The following is a 17318-nucleotide window of genomic DNA, read 5'->3' as shown; positions in this document are numbered from 1 at the left end:
ATAGTCCCAGGGACCTGATCTCTCCTCTGTGTCACTGTGGGATCCTCAATGGCAAAATGGGAGGGCCACTGGGAGGCTGAAGGCGACCTGTAATGGCACTGAGTGGGCAGGGGAGGGGCTCCGTCAGTTGTCCTTACCTCTAGCTCGTGAATAGGCACCGGCTGTGATGGAAGGCAGGAAGCACACTTGATCTTTATGGTCAGAGGGTTTAAGTCCTGTTTTTGCTCCTCGGTCATTATAGGAACTTCCGTTTTTAAAGTTAAAAGACAGTCTAAAATGTTGGCAGACTTGGCCCCGCCACGACTAACAGCAATCTGCAATCCTGGGGAAACACATGCAGCGTCAGTCAGACCCTGGGCTGGTGGCTGCTCTTGACAAGCCCAAGGAACACTCAACCTGCAACTTGCGCATAGCCCATAATGAGTCACAGGACAAACAGAAAATTTAAAGAAAAAGAACTGGGAAATGCCTAAGGGCAGCATGTTAGATGCCAGTTTTTCAAAAGTTCTATAAATACTCTCTAAGCAAAGTGAAAATTCAGGATTTAATCTAGATGAACATGGTTTTTTTGGTTTGTTTTTATGTTTGGTTGGTTTTTTTCTTTTTTGAGAGGTTTTTCACTATAGGGCGCGTGCGCTCGCCAGATAGAGAGAGACAGAGAGAAAGAAAGTGAGAAATCACCCCCCAGAGGGGATGGCCACGCCACAATCCCTTCTCCTCCATTCTCCTCTCGGGATCTTGGGCACGCACGCACACTCGCCCGGCGTGGGTTTTAAGCCACCGGGTCCGGGACGCGAACCATGGTCGACTACGTGGGAGTCCAGCGACATAGCCATTACGAACCATGGTCGACTACGTGGGAGTCCAGCAACTTAGCCATTACCCCAACTGCTGGTTCCCATGAACATGTTTTTTTTTTTTAATATTTTTTGTAATTTTTTTTAAAGAGGTTTTTGCTATAGGGCGTGTGCGCTCGCAAGAAAGACAGAGAGACAAGAGAGAAAGGAAGTGAGAAATCACCCCCCAGGGGGTATGGCCATGCTGCAATCCATTCTCCTCCATTCTCCTCTTGAGATCTTGGGCACACACGCACAGGCGCCTGGCGTGAGTTTAAGCCACCGGGTCTGGGATGTGAACCACGACCGACCACATGGGAGTCCAGCGACATAGCCATTACGCCAACTGCTGGTCCCTAGATAAGCATGTTTTAAGAAGTCATGTGAACAATTACAGAGCATCTAAGAGAAAACAGGAATACCAAAGCATGGGTGCCACCCCCAGTCTGAATTCACTGGTGGCCTCCACACTGGGAGGTCAAAGCTCCCCGAGATGGTGCTAGAACGTCGGCTCTAGGCCTGTGCTGACCAGGGCAGTAGCTACTGTTCACATGTGAACTTGCATTTAAGTTCATTAGAATTAAATAAAACCTAACATGTATTTCCTCCCCTGTACTGGCAGCCCACAGTCAGGTGGTTACAGAGTTACACACTCTGGCCCCAACCACAGAGAGCCCCATCCTGCAGACAGCACTACTGAACATGCAGTGGTTTGGGGCAGGACACCATCAAGAACAGGTAACATCAGTGCGTGCACTGGTGCCGTTGTTTCGCTTTAACCCTCGTGGTCCAGTGTCAGGTGCAGGATGAAGCTCCCACATGCGAGCCCCATGAGAACATGATGCCCTCTGGCTAGGGCGGTTCAGGCACAGTGTGATGGGACAGAGAGAGCGTCACTGCCAGGAACATAGGTCACCGAGAAAATGTTGTTCCTAGAGGGGGACTGGGATGCTGTGGTGTATGCTGCTAAGACGCTGCTCTATGGCCACTGGGACCACACAGGAGGTCTGCCGGTCCCCTCCGACCTAAGGCTGGCAGCGCCGTGTGTTTGTCATATCAGCAGCCTGAGGAAGCCAAGGCAGAGGGGTCGCGCTCAGGCCGGCCGGGGTGAGCCAGCCATGGCGGCAGTGCCTGTAGTCTCGACTAGGAGGTGATGCAGGGGAACGAAGACATGGCGAGGCCCTGTCTGTGAAAGGGTAGGGCACGTGTTCTACCAGTCGGAGACATACCAAGGTAGAAAACGAAATAAGCAAATAGGTAAAAGCTCAAGTTTTGGAGGTAGGATGGATTCATGTCCCAGAACTGACAATCATGTGATAAATTATAGCCTCTTTGGGGCTAAATCCTGTTGCCCACAAAATGGGGACACATAATAAGGTGACGAGAGCCACCAGGAGGGGGCTGGCTACCAGCGAGGAGTGGCAGGATGGCCAGCTGGGCGGAGAAGGTGCTCTGCTTCCACTGGCTCGCCAGCTGGTGGTCAGTTTCCTCTTCTGTTCGAGATTTTGTTTTTTTCTTCTGGCTTTTCTTTTTTCCCTCTGAATCTCTCCCTTTAACTGTGAAATCAGGAAAAGGAAATGTTAAGATATAAATGTTAAGATATTTAAGATATAAATGTTAAAAAGAGATGGTATCTGAGCTGCATGTGTAACTGAATATATGTACAGAGATTCTAGAAGGTTCTGGAAGATCCTAGAAAGCAGAGCTTATTCTTTGTACTGTGGCCTCTTCCCAGCAACCAGGGAGGTGGCTAGATGCAGGTGGCGAGCCAGTGTTCCTGGTGCACAGGGGACAGCGACATTCTCCACCAGGAGCCTGGTGAGGAGGGTCAAGGGTGTCACCACAAGCCCACACATCCCCCAAGTTCTCCTCCAAGACTGTTTGCAGCCACAGAACAGGGTGGGCTTGGGCTTGGGACATGACCACTACAGCCCAGAACCACCTCTTCCTCTCCTACAGGGGAGCCGTCTGAGACTCCTTGACTTCACCTGCTGATGGGGACAGGAACACTGCCTTCTGGGCAGTAGGAAGCTCAGAGCAAGAAGATGACAACACGCGACTCTGTGACCTGAGGCTGTGAGCTATCAGTGCAGTGGGATAAGATCAATGGACTAATCGGAGAAGGCCAGAGACCGCTCCTGCCCCAGGACTGCACGGCCAGAGAAGGCACCCACGTATGTGGGACGGGAGGGCAGGGAGGTACGTGGCTCTGTGTGTCGTGGGAACAAATGAGCTGCAAAGCGAATCCCATGCTAAAGATAGAAAACAACTTCAAAACCACCAGCAGGTCAGCAGAGGAGACTGCTGGGACACCTAGGTGAGGGAGGCATTCCTAAACATGACCAGAAATCCAAGCTGGGAAAAAGCTGTTAGAGAACTGGCAGACAGAACAGGACCTGGAGTTAAAGGAAGGACGAGGCCCAGGCCCAGCCGGGAGGAGGGCTGCAATGCACAGAACTGACAGTGTGTTCCTGCCAGACACACAGACAGAGCCTGCAGATCAGAGAGCACATTCTCGATCCACAGAGAACGGAGCCATGAGGGGCCAGGCGGCGGTGCAACAGGACACACAGACAGGGCCTGCAGATCAGAGGGCACATTCTCCACCCACAGAGAATGGAGCTGCGAGGGGCCAGGTGGCGGTGCAGCTCCATTCTTTATAATGCCAGAGGGCACGTGTGCATGAGGGAGCTTCCAAGTCTAGTTATATTCCAAATCCCACCCTAACTCACTCTGAGACTTCTGTCTCTCTAGCACATTCGTTAGGCTGCTAAATGATGACCTCTCAATTAATTCTTTGATCTCCATCATGGTTGCCCCTGCCAAAGAAACAGGGGGTGCTCTTGAAATACTTCGCCTAGAAAAATTCAGAGACAAATCAATGAAGCGTAAAAAAACCACCAGCCGGATACGAATATGTAGTTGAGAACAGGTTTAGAAAATAACCCTGCATTCCTTTAACCCCTTTCCCGAGTTTCAATGTGTGGGAATCTTCTGTGACCTTAGCAAATACAGTACAGGTTAGGGTTTAATAGCTGCAGACCTAGAGTCTGTGTTTCCACCAAGCTCCCCAGGAACACTGACACAGCTGGTCTGCAGACCATGCCTGAACCCTGGATATTCTAACATCACAGAAACTATCATGGAAAATAATGTATTCTTATCAAAGCAATCAAAGCTACAAAACATCTAAGAATTCACTTATAGGAATTATCACTACACCTACAGGGAGAAAAAATAAACTCCATTACACAATATAAAAGAGAGTCTGAATTAAATACAAAGACATACCATAATTATGGGTGAGGTAACCTAACAACATAAGCATGTCAGGTCTTCCCAAATTAATCCATGAACTCAACACAAGAACACTTTTTTCCTTTTTTAGGTCTTTTACCATAGGACACAGTTGCTCACCGGAGAAAGACAGAAAGAAGGAAAGTGAGAAATCAGCCCCCTCAAAGCAGGTGGCCGCACCAAATCCTTTTGCTTCCATTCTCCTCTTGGGAATTTGGGCATTCACACACATGCACATGTGTGATTTTCAAGCCGCTGGGTTTAGGAATTGAATTGTGGTTAGCCGTCTGGAACCTTAACCATCATAACACCTGCTGGCCCCATGCAAGAACAATTTTTTAATAATCAAGATTGCTTGGGACCAGCAGATGGCATGATGGTTACATCTTTGGACTCCCACATGGCCAACTGCAGTTGAGTCCTAGATCCGGAGGCCTGAAACACACCAGGCATGTGTGTGTGTGTGTGTACATGCCCAAAATCCTGAGAGGAGAATGGATTGTGGTGTGGTCCCTCCCCTGGGGGGGGGGTGATTTCTCACTTTCTGTCTCTCTGTCTCTCTATCTCTCTGGTGAGAGCTCACACTCTATAGCAAAAATCTCCCTTAAAAAAATTGAGATGTTTAATGGCTCACCTCTTGCTTCTTGCCACCCCATCTTCCCCAAGCCACTAGCTGGGCTTCCATTCTCCCCGGGTCCTCACAGCATTCAAGGGCCCTCCCTCTGAGTCCCTTCTAGGCGGCTAGTGGTTCCAAGCACAGCTGTATTCACAGAAGGAAAGGGCTGTGGACTAAGGAGCCTGAGGGTGTGTGCTGGAATCCTTGCTTAACCAAGAGTCCTGGCTTTATGATTTTATGTGAATCACTTAACCACTTAGTTGACTTAGAAAATGGAGACAGTATTGCTACCTCATCAAGTGATCGCTGTGACCAATCAGATATAACACGTCTGACAAAAGCAGAGAGCCTGGCATACAGCTGTGCCCTGAGGACAGGCTTGCCTTTCACCTCATCAGGATCCCATGAGTTCCCACTTACCGAGAATTACTAGAAGATCTGCATGAGTCCTGAGACACCCGGTATAAGAGGGACAACACTCCCACCCCTAATAACACGGGTCCACCCTTACCGAACTGTGGAAAGGTCATCCATTTTAAGTGACTTTTCATATTCCTCGCTGTTCTTGGAAGACGTTTCAGGCTCTGCTTGGTGAGAAACTGAAAATATTAGCAAATAATTCCACAGTTCTTGTTTCATGCTATTTTCCTAAGAAGCTAGGGTCCCTCACATGTCTATAATGCCAGTTTCAGGCAGAAGGCCGGGTGTGGTAAGCCTTCAGTAAAAGCGGTCAGTTGGCCATAAACAGAGAAATGAGTGGATGGAAGAATAGACCGATTTTGATAACTTGGACAGACAGAGGTAAGAGGGGACCTCCAATTCCTTACATGATACTCCACAGTGGAGAAAAATTAAGAAAGTCTGTTATCTATTACCTCATCCACTTTAGTACTGTTTACATTAGAGAACACAGAAAACACTCCTGAGATTTCCCTGACTACAGAGCGTAATTAAATAAGTCACAGTCCTACCAGCAGATAAAGTATGTAGTCATCACGAATTAACTTTATGGAAAGTTCTTAAGGAATTGAACAAGAAATGCACGTGCAGACACAGCAATCGGGATACAGAGTGTGTATTCAGTATAACCTCAACTACAGTTAAAAAAAATAACAATCTGGGACCAGCAGTTAGCGTAATGGCTATGTCGCTGGACTCCCACATAGTCGACTGCAGTTCGCATCCTGGACCCAGTGGTTTAAACTCACGTCGGGCGCATTTGCATGCGTGCCCAAAATCCCGAGGGGAGAATGGAGAAGAAGGGATTGTGGTGTGACCATCTCCCATGGGGGGTGATTTCTCACTTTCTGTCTCTCTGACTCTCTCTCTCTGTCTGGTGAGCACATGTGCCCTATAGCAAAAACCTCTAAAAAAAATAAAATAAAGTAACAATCTCATAACAGAACAAGGGCACCTGCCGTAACATGACAGCCGAACGACAGACCCGCGCTGGCTGTGTCTCATGAGGGAATTACGTTTTTCCTGCTTACTTTATGTGTTTTTGTATCCACTGCCACATATAAAACTTTTAGAGTCAGAAAATTCTGTGTAAGTCATAAGAGAAATGAAAATTAAGAATGAATGAGAATCCACAGCAAGCGAGTCCTGCAGCTGGGGCAGTACCCTGGCAGGCACGATGCATGCCACTGGCGTGCATGTCCACGGGGTGGCCTTCACTCACCTTGCAGGAACTTGGAGCGCTTTTCTACTTTTTGCTGTTTTTCTGGTGGATGGCCCTGGTCCCACTCCTCTGCGACAATGCCCAGCTCAGACAGTCTTCTCTGATTTATAATCAAGTGTCTCACCTCCTCTGGGTGCAGGACAAGAAAAGACCATTGATTCAATCTATCAGAAATTCATTTTGAATACCAACTAAAGACGGCCACTTCCTCGTGAGGCAATCAAGCACTGGATACACTAGACAAGAACCTGCTCTCTGGAGCTGTGGCCAAGGAAGCCACATCAACACCAGGAACCCTGGCAGTTTGGGGGACATCCTCAGACCCCAACTCACAAGAGTTCCCTCCAAATGAGACCCTGAGTATGCTTTATTCCAGGAAATTACCTCATTTCAGTCTAAGGGAGACACTATAGTTTGGATCGGAACTTGATGGTGTTCTGAAAATTTTAGGAGGAAAGAAACTACCTCACAGAGTGAGTGATGTGGGCCCCGTGACTGACTCCTGTGGGTGTGTAAGGGGAGAAGGAAGGAGACCAGGGTGGACGGGCGCAGGCCCTGTGCTCTGCTCTCATGATGTGACACCTCAGGACTCTGCAAGACCTCTACAGATACGGCCCCTGGACCTTCAAGCCATAAACTGAATAAGCTGCTTTCATTTGAGTTACCCAGACCTAGGTATGTTCTGTTATTAACAATGCAACAGACTGGGATGAAATGTAGTACCTTTCACCCACTTTACAGAGGAGATGAGGACAGGAATTGAGAACTTAGGAGGTGTCAGATAAGACCTGGGGGCTGCTAGAACGGCCCTGTCACCCTTTATGGGTGTCAATATCTTTATGTCCTTGGGGCAGCTAATGGGTAGAGGCCAGGATGGCTGCTAACCCACAGACTCGCCCATGACAAGGAAATCCCCAGCCCACAGTGTCCGTAGGGCCTAGGGTAAGAAACCCTGCATAGGAAAGAAAGATAGAAATCGAAATTCGCAGGCCAGCCTGTGGCCTAGTGGCTGACTATGCAGTAAAGTACCAGACCCAGCAACTTGAAAACACATCGAGCAGTACCAGCAGGTGGTATAATGGTTACATTGCTGAACTCCTACATAGTCGACTGCAGTTTGAGACCCAGACCTGGTGGCTTAAAACTCACGCCAGGTATGTGTGGAGAAGGGATTGCAGTATGGACATCCCCCCAGGGGGTGATTTCTCATTTTCTGTCTCTCTCTGACAAACACGCATGCCCTATAGCAAAAACAACTCTCAAGAAAGAAAGACTGACAGACACACCAAGAATGTGCACATGCCAGTCCAGAATCCTGAAAGGAGGATGGAATACAGGTGAAGAGACTGAGGCCTGACCATGTCCCATGGAAGGCACTTTCTCACTTCCCTTCTCTCTGTCTCCACTGCAAGCACATGCCCCCCGCAAAATAAATAAATAAATAAATAAATAAATAAATAAATTGTAATTAATGAAGAAGAGAAAGAAAGAAGAAGAAAAAATCTGAAGGCTCAAATCTCCATTCCCAGAATGGTTCCTGGAGAAAAGGCAGGCTGGAAACCGGAGACAGCCAGGGTTTTTCAGTCACACCACATCAAGGTCACAGCCTGGTGCTGCTGTGGACTTTGGCAAGCGTGTTCTCAGTGAGGTTCCTGCACACGAGCAACTATGCTAACAGTGAGTGTGGACAACGCACACCCCTGCTACTTCGGCCCAGTGGGGCAGGCGCCATTTCTTTTCTTCTTTTAACAGATGAGAATCAAATGTTCAAGGACAGGCCCAAAGTCCCCAGCAGGCCTAAGGGCCCAACTTCACAGCCAGGGTCTTCCCATCCCTCTCAGTTTTCTCCTTTGAGGGGAGTTCAAAAGACTTTCTGATATTGATAGAATATTTGTACAAGTCTAAAAAGGTTTGTATGAAACTGACAACCTGGTTATCTCAGGTGGGAGAACTTTTACATCTTCGCTCTTGTTTCTTGGTATTTTTTTCCCTCCAATGAACACACAGGATGAGCCCAGGTAGACTGGTGGTGTTGACTGTTCTCTCAGAGATGCAGAAGAAGGCGTCCACGGCCAGAGCATTGTCCCACTAGCAGACCCCCACAGCCCAAGCATGCCCAAGGGATGGCTGCCACGGACAGAAGCCACGTGGGGCTGTGCAAGTCAGCTGAAGAAGAACAAGGGTTTGCCAGGCTTCGTGCTATTACTGGTGACAAGCCATGGGCCTCCAGAAACATTTCAACTTACCAAAAGATCCTGTGTCGTCCAAAGGGCCAGCAGTCTTTAATCGGTAATACCTGGCTTTTTTTGAAACCTTGTCCTTAGTGTCCCAGAGCCTCAGGGTTACTTTGTGAAAGTTCATTTTCTTTAGCAATTCCTTGGTCATGTTGATGTTAAAAGTCTGGGTCCATGACACCCAGACTTTGTCACCTTCATGCCATGGCTTCACAGTCTGTGAAAGACAAAATTCAACAACATTCACTGTGGACAGAACTCAGGGCCACCCGCTGGCCCTGTCTCATGGTATGGAGCCAACACTGGCTCCCTCCTGGCTCAGAACTCCCAGCTGGAGACACGCGCTACAAACCAGACACTGCCACACCTCTCACCAGAAAGCCATGACCTCTCCAGTTACTGCCAAGCAGGGGCCCAGAGCGAGCCATCAGCAGGGTGTGCAGGCGACACATACCTTTACTCCCGACTCCAGGAACACCTTGGCCACTGATGGAAACAGCACCATGTCAACAATCTTGGGTTCCTCGTCATCTGGCAGAAGAGTGTACTCGATGTGATAGAAGCGGCGCACCTTCGCAACAGAATCTGTTTTAGGGCGTTTCCTATACTTTTCAATAAAACTTGTGTATTTTCCTTTGTGACCTAGAAGACAGATGCCGTGAGCCGTGTTTGAAGCTCCCCGGAGCCAAGGAGGAGCCTGACTATGGACACCCACAATGCTCACCGGCCTGAGCCAGTCCTGCCCCAGGTACCAGTGTGCAAGACTTGTGTGCATGGCTCTGAGAGTGAGATCAGGGGTGCACAGCCAGCTCATGGGAGCCAGTGCCACGATTCATCTGGTTTCTTCATCCATGAAGAACAGGCTCAGGCAAGGAGCCCCAACCGGGGGTGCCGCTGCATGAGGCTGGGGCTGAGTGCGGGGCCAGGTCCGGGTCCTGCACAAGGCTAACGGGCTGGGTCCAGGGGTATGTGCCAAGGTCCTGGCTGACTGGGATGCTGGGCTAAGAGCACTACGACAGGGGGAGACCTGTCAACTCCTCCTACTGTTCCTGGGGTTGCTGAGAGGATTAAGTATGTGCAGCCCATGCCACACGGATGTGCCTGGCCCACAGCTGGCTCCCCAAAATTGCTGTCTCTTTTCCCCTGATGCCCCGGCTGGCACTGGCCACCCCATCTGGGGTAGCACAGGGACAGGTGGGAAAAGACGCTAGCTCCTGGGAAGAAGCTGTCAGTGCACCTCCTCCAGGCAGAAGCTAGCACCCTGCTCTCACACCTACCGGCGAGTGTGGGGAAGGCCAGTGAGATGATGAACTTGCAGGGCACGAGTTGGGGCACGTCAGAGTTGGCGGTACTGGTGTGCTCGTCCCAGGACTCGGTGCTACTGCACTGGCGGTCGGAGTCTGAACCCTGGGCCTCGGCCTTGGCCTTGTGCTCCTCCGCCTCATGCTCACTCAGGGACTGGTAAAAGCTGGTGAAGGAGGACATGGGGTCCACACTGGCCCTGTCCTCATACTCCCACTCCCAGGAGTGCAGAGACATGCTGCAGATGGCTCGCTGCAGCGTTCCCACCTGGAGGAAGATGAAGGCCATCACCCTCAGTTCCCAGGGGCAAGCCCGGCTCAGGAACCCACCCTGCTCTCGTCCTGTCCCAGTCTGGCTGCCGTGGCCTCCACCACTGCCTGGCACACGGGGGTGCTCCATGAACTTGGGGAGCGGTGGAGGAGATGATCACGAGTACATGGTTCCAGCGTGGTTCCCCAAGACCCATACCTTGGGCCTCAGCTGTGTGGTGAAGGTATTAAGAGGAGCCTTGATCTGCTCATAGCACTGGGTGGTGGGCCTTTAGGAGGTGAGTAGGCTGAGTGTGGGACACCATGAGGACCCCGGGGGTTTACAGTCAGAGGGACTGAGCCCGGCGGCAGACGCACAAGCACAGCTCCTGCCTCACTGCCCCGTACACAGCAAGACCTTCCCCAGGCCGCCATCCTTGTACCTGCAAACGCCAGCTACTTTCATCCATCGCCAGACTCAGGCTGTTTTTAGCCGACCCCACCAGGCTACCTCCTTTCTCCAGCCCTGGACTGCCGCTCCTTTCACAATGAGAAGTCAGTCCTCCACAGCAGCCCGCCCCACACCCGGCGGAGGGAGAAAGCCTGCACCTGCGCTGGAAGACCGCCAGCTGCCATTTAGGAAAAGCCGACAGGCCAGAGGACAGCCAGGGCAAGCGCTGATGAGGCGCAGGAGGGCCAGACCCAGAGACCTCGGGCGGGGATCAGCGCGAGAGAATGGGCCTTGGAGGCAGGAAGGGCTGGCGGTGGGGAGTGGGCTCCGACCAAGGCCCTGGCGGTACCTGCAGGAGGTGTGCTGGGGCTCCAGCCGGCTCCCGGCTCCGGTGGCTCCGGACCGGACCAACTGCCTGACAGAGACAGACGTCGCGTCCTGGCGCGTCGTGACCCGCAGGACGCTGCCAAGGCGTTGGCCGTTGCTAGGAGACCGGCGGCTCGTGGGCGGGGTCGGTGTCCGCGCCCAGCCCACCTCCCGCCGCTCTGCAGACCCCTGCCAGGCGCGTCCCTGACCCCAGCGTGGGGAAAAGGGCTCCTGCCTTCTGACTCCACCAGGGCAAGGAAAGCTGCAAAATCAAACCTCCCCCATCCTGGCTTGTAAGACCGCTTTGGTTGAATGTCCTTTGAAGATTGTGAGCCCCCACCAGACACCCGGAAAATGGCTCAGAGAGGGGAAGCGAGCTGTGAGGGGTCACACAGCAGCCCTGGCCCACTCGCTTCAAAGCCCCTGGAACTAAACATCCCAGCTTCTGTTCCCACTGCAGAAGGCGGTGCACAACGACGGGGCTGGGCTGAGGATCCAGGTGGGTTTCAAGGAGGAGGTGAGGAAAGCCAAACATGGGTACTTGCCAGGCAGTGAAAGCAACAGAAGGTCTCCCGGCAGAGGAATAGCATCTGTGAAGGTCCAGGGGTATGAATAAGCAGGGCAAGTGCAGGGGAGGGTGCAGAGCCCAGAGCTCAGGCACACGCTCAGACCAGGGGCAGTGGGGAACCAGTGTTGAAGAGCAGTCCCACTCAGCCGCCAGCTTAGAACGGAAGTTGAGACTTTGGATACTTGCTGTTAAGGAAACAAGCTCTGTTTTGGGTCACCGGGAAAGCCTGGCAGGGTGGAGGCCAGGACCCAGCCTCCTGTGCGTGCTACTCGAGGGTAGGGTCAGCGGGAAGGCACAGCCCACTCTCACAAAGCGCTGCCTGGGTGTGCCGGGAGGCGACCCACGGAGGAGGTTGCCAGGCAGACTGTGATCCCCAGGCTCTCACAGCGACAGCTCCACCCTCTCTCCTGCTGCCACCCCACAGCCTGCCCCAAAGCAAGTTGCGACTTTTAAAAGGAACTGAGGGGGGCTACACCTGGGGGATGCACATTTGCCCTGGCTCCTGAATCACTCTGACCTAATGATATGCACCTGGCGGGGAAGGGACCAGCCTGGTATCCAGCCACAGGACAGGGCTCAGTCCTTAGGAAACAGAGCTAGCGAGCAGCACCCCTCACGCCACCCCAGAGCTCTGCCAGGGACAACCACAGCCCCTTCCAGGTACCGTGTGCTGGCCATACCGTCGGGGTCCACTCCAGTGCCCTGCAGACTCAGTCAGCCTGAAGAGCTGAGCCTCAAGAACAACTAGAGCCACTCGGCAGCAGGGCCTTGGAGTGGGGAGCACCTCTCACACCCAGACCCTAACACTGCTCAGCACCAGTGACCTGGAGCCCACGCCTGTAACCTGCAAAGGCTCAGAGGCACACTTGGGGCAGAAAAGGCTGAGGGGACGCTGGCTCCTGAAGCATGAGCACCTCCTTTTGAACAGGACTCTGCTGCCATTTTCCTTTCCCTGTTACCTGACCTCTATGTGCCTCCTGAAAATTACTCACTGAATGCTGATCACTAGATCAACACTGCCATCCATCCCTGTCCTGCTAACCAGATATTTACCAGCAGACGTAGCCAATTATAACTGTCCCTCCTGATTACTCGCTTTTTTGGCTTTTGTAAACTGATCTTGCATAACTCAAGGCCTGTACTTTCTTAGATGTGTAGTTTTTTTCCTTTGTGGTTTCTGCCTTTAAAAACCTTCTTTCCCCCTCCTTCGGGGCTGTAAGCTTTTGGAGTGACTTGAGTTATCCTGTAGCCACCGGCTTAATTAAAAGCTCCTTTAATTTGGATAAAACTGAATGTCCTCTATTTTCTCATGAATTGGAATATAACACTCCCATGGGGCTCTTTAACAGGGTTGGTCATCAGCCTGCCCCCAGATAGGTACTGGGTCCTACCCACTGGCCTGAGGGCCATAAATCTTGACCAAAGGCCAATTCCTGGCCCTGGATGGACATTAGGGTCACCAGGGAACAGGCCACAAATAAGGTTCCAAGGTTTCATTCCAGACTGGGAATTGACTCTCCAAAGACGGGCTTAGGAACTGGTGGTAGCAGCGTTTTCCACAGGCAGCCCTTCACGTGCTTCTCTTCCCATGGGCTGTCGACACTCCTGGCAGCCCTGCAGACCCAGGCAGACCTCTGCGACCACATGAGGTGGGAAGAAGGAATGCTACGTGGCCAGGTCATACAAACCCCGTATACTTCTGCCTTGTTCTTTTGGGGTGCACACTGTAGGAATCCAGTCACCATGTTGAGAGGAAGCCCAAGCAGCCACGTGAAAGGGCGACATGCGAGGGCCAGGAGATCCCAGAGAACGTGAGTACATGAGAGCACAGACCCCAGCCTCCAACCACTGAGCCACTGCGGTGACCTGTGTGGAGCAGAAGTCAGCCATGCCCCTCAAGTTCTCCCCAAACTGCAGACTTCTTAGTGACTTCTGCAGACTCCTCTTAAACCATTAAGCTTTGGGATGCAACAACAGATAGCTGACATAGAACCCCTGTTTCTAAGTTATCACCACCAAGGTTCAATTGCACAACTAAAATATGAACCACTTGTCTGAAAGAGACAGTGGTCGGCCAAGACCTATAGAACTCCATGGGGGCGAGGTGCACCGGTGGCTCCACTGTGGGTGAGTAGTGGCAACAAGAATGACTCAGGGCTGGCAAAGTCAGAGCAAAGAAAGAGGCTGTTGCTGATCCAGTTGCTGTTGCCAACAAGTCAGTCCAGAACGGAGTAGCCCAAACCACCACCACTTGGCATTCCCTCACCTCTGCAGTTCACTGGGCTGTACTCCTCAGAACCAACATGGCTGGAAGGTCTAAGAAGGCTTTGTATGGGTCTGGAGGTTGGTGCTGGCTCCTGCCTGGGTACCTCAGATGCTCTCATCCACAGACCTCCTCGCCCCAGTGGCAGACCAGCTCCTGACATGATGGGCACTTGGTTCCCTCACCCAGGTAGGGCCTCTTCAGATCCAGCGTGAAATTCTAAAACCTCCCTTCTGCCACATCCCGTGGACCACAGTCTGTCTCAGGCCAGCCCAGATTTAGGGCAGACGTGGACTCCACCTCCAGAGGGCAGGAAAGGCATGGCCAGGGCAAACACCCAGCAGGGAGATGTCAGAGGCTTCCTTTCCCCCAGTCTGGGACTCCTGAAGCGGCTGGGCCTGCAGGTGCTTTCTAAAGCTGTCCCAAGGCCAGCGGCTAGAAGCTATGAAGGCAGTTGCGCCACCTTCTTGCCACCCCAGCCCAGCCAGAGCATGTGGTGAGCCATTTTAGTTCATAAAATCCACCCCCCATTTCAAGTAGAATTCAATGATTTTTAGTAATGTTCACAAGCAGTGTGATCATCCCCGAAAGTTCACTTTAGGGCATTCTCTTTCCCACGGAATATTCTTCATTCACACTCACAATTAACCCCCACTCACACTCCAGTTTGGGGCAACCACTAATCCTTTTCCTGTCCCTAAACTGTGCCTCTTCTGGACATTTCCTACAAATAGAGAGGCATGACATGCGGAGGGGCTTTGAGACTGGCTTCCTCTGGTCTGTGTTTTGTTTTGCGGTATGCTTGTGCCATGGCCTCAGTCAGCACCCATTCTGTGTGTGGTTGACTGATCCTCCACGTATGAAGAGACCCCAGTTGGTCCACCTGTAGTTAATGGGCACATGGATGTCTGTGAAATGCTATGATTCATTCACATTCAAATGGGCAGGTGTTTTCATCTCTCTTGGTAGACATCTAGGGGAGGAATTGCTAGGAGTATAATGGCTGATTCTTAAGAAACTGCCAGACCGTCTTACAAAGTAGCTGCAGGTAAGGGCTCTGCACCCTTGACAGGAGTCATTGTCTGTCTTATCTACTGGGTTATCAGAAAAGCCATGATGCATTTTTGCATAGAAAAAAATACATCGTAACTCTGCTGACCACCCAATATTAGCACTGTTCTCACGGGTGTGATATGTGGTATCTCCAAAGCATTCATGGAAACTGTGTATTATTAAAACTATGCATGAGGGCCAGCAGGTGCATGTGTTAAGGACTTGGGTCCCACATGGCCAAAAAGTCCCAGACCTGGCAGCCTGGAAAATAAGCTAGGCATGTGTGTATGCACGTCCAAACACCCAAGAGGAGAATGAAAAACAAATTGTCTCTGATGAGTGCATGTGCCCTGTGGCAAAAAATACACACACAAACACACAAAGTAAAAAAAAAAAAAGTCTATGCAGATTTCAAAAAAATTGCAACAAAATAAACTCATACACTCATACTTTGATCTCATTTTTCCACAAACTTTTTTAAAATTTGCTTTAGGGCACATGCAGTCACCAGAAAGAAACAGACAGAGAGGGAAAGTGAGAAAACACCCCAGGGTGGATGCCCTTGCCACAATCCCCTCTCCATTCTCCTCTTGGAATTTTGGGCACGCACACATACATGACCTGTGTGTTTTTCAAGCCACCAGGTCTAGGACTCAAACCACATAGTTGGCCATATGAGATCCAGTCACCTTAACCAACACACCACAGGCTGGCTCTCTCCTGGTTTTGAAGTCCCTTCACAGTATCTCATTGTGGTTTTAATTGTACTCCCTGATGACAAATGACACCGAGATCTTTGCATAAGCTTGTTTGCCATCGATGTATCTTCAATGAGATATCTGTCCATCTCTCTCTCCTACATTTTTTGGAGAGGTTTTTTGCTATAGGGTGCGTGCACTCACCAGAAAGACAGAGAGAGACAGAGACAGAAAGTTAGTAATCACACACCCCCCTTCCCCCCAGCAGGGATGGCCATACCACATTCCCTTCTTGCGCTAGGGCCTCGAGCCCAGCCACGGCATCCCCATGGTGCAAGCTGCCCCGGGCTCCAGCCAGCCCAGCTCTGCAGCCCCTACTGCCTCCTGGCCCAGAATAGGAAGGGGTTCTCTGACCTCAGCCTCCTCTACCCCAATCAAGTCAGGACCCCCTTCCTAGGGTGCAGGAGGCCTGCGGGGCCTTTGCCCAGCCCGCCCTCCCCAGTGTCAGGTGGCTGAATACAGAGGTCAAAGGCTCCCCTCTGAGGGCTCAGCCTAGGTGGGAGCCGCCTCCCTCCTGCCCCTTCCTCACCCTCCACTCGGGAAGACTCCTCCTTACCCTGGGTGAGAGGGACTGGAGGGTCCCAGGTGTCCTGAGTATGGCACAGGAGACCACAGACCTCGTGGTCAGCTGCCACCCATGAGCCCTTGGGGTATTTAAAGAAAGGCCCTCGGGGCTGGCACCCCTTCTGCACCCACCAGTACTTGGGCATCTGCCTTTCCCGCCCTTCGGGGTGCCGGCACTTGTCTCCCGATCTGATAGGTTAAATAAATTGGTTTCCAGCCCCGCCCCCCCAAAAAAAAACCATAGAGTTAAATAAATTGTTTTCCAGCCCCGCCCCCCCAAAAAAAAACCATAGAGAACATCATCCTGAATAGAGAAAAGCTGAAAGCTTTCCCACTAAATACAGGAACAAGACAAGGATGTCCACTTTCTCCACTCCTTTTCAATATGGTACTGAAAGTCCTCGCCAACGCAATCAGAAAAGAGGAAAAAATAAAGGGCATTCGAATAGGAAAAGAAGAGGTGAAACTTTCTCTATTTGCAGACAACATGATTGTATACATAGAAGACCCAATGGTCTCCATAGAAAAATTACTGGAAGTAATACATGATTACAGTAAAGTTGCAGGATATAAAATCAATATACAGAAATCGATAGCATTTCTATATACGAATAACAGACAGACCGAGATAGAACTGAAAAAAGTTATACCATTTACCATAGCCACCAAAAGTATACGATATTTAGGAATAAATCTAACCAAAGAAGTTAAAGACTTCCACAAGGAAAACTATGAGAAGTTAAAAAAAGACATTGAAAATGACACAAAAAAAAATGGAAGGACATCCCATGTTCATGGATTGGAAGTTAATATAATCAAAATGGCAATTCTACCCAAATTAATCTACCTATTTAATGCAATGCCAATCAAAGTACCAGACACATTCTTCACAGATCTAGAAAAGACAATCTTAAAATCTGTCTAGAATCATAAAAGACCCCATATTGCCAAAGCAATTCTACACAAGAAGAGTGGAGTGGACAGCATCTCACCCCCCAATCCAAAAATATATTACAAAGCTGTGGTAATAAAAACAGCATGGTACTGGCACAGAAACAGACACATGGACCAATGGAACAGA

At 50.7% G+C, this 17318-nt stretch overlaps 1 protein-coding gene across 7 annotated transcripts in view; it reads right to left on the bottom strand.

The window, feature by feature from the left end:
- CFAP92 (cilia and flagella associated protein 92 (putative)) overlaps positions 1-11133 on the bottom strand; it is a 38358-nt gene extending 27225 nt beyond the window's left edge. For 5 of the 7 annotated variants that reach the window (XM_014584728.2, XM_014584727.1, XM_014584730.1 and 2 more), the window contains exons 1-9: positions 11015-11133; positions 9942-10233; positions 9119-9306; positions 8677-8881; positions 6431-6559; positions 5261-5348; positions 3569-3693; positions 2246-2392; positions 138-322 (exon numbers count right to left, since the gene is read on the bottom strand). In XM_014584728.2, the coding sequence (XP_014440214.1) occupies positions 138-322; positions 2246-2392; positions 3569-3693; positions 5261-5348; positions 6431-6559; positions 8677-8881; positions 9119-9306; positions 9942-10203 (1329 nt within the window). In that variant the 5' untranslated portion in view covers positions 10204-10233; positions 11015-11133. The remainder of the gene's footprint in view (positions 1-137; positions 323-2245; positions 2393-3568; positions 3694-5260; positions 5349-6430; positions 6560-8676; positions 8882-9118; positions 9307-9941; positions 10234-11014) is intronic. The other 2 variants (XM_014584729.1, XM_027768816.1) reach the window with 2 other exon arrangements.
- Between the last annotated feature and the right edge of the window lie 6185 nt (positions 11134-17318).

Source organism: Tupaia chinensis, unplaced genomic scaffold (assembly GCF_000334495.1).
Source record: "Tupaia chinensis unplaced genomic scaffold, TupChi_1.0 Scaffold147500_2, whole genome shotgun sequence".
NCBI lineage: Eukaryota > Metazoa > Chordata > Mammalia > Scandentia > Tupaiidae > Tupaia > Tupaia belangeri.
This window is presented reverse-complemented; position numbering and strand designations above follow the sequence as displayed.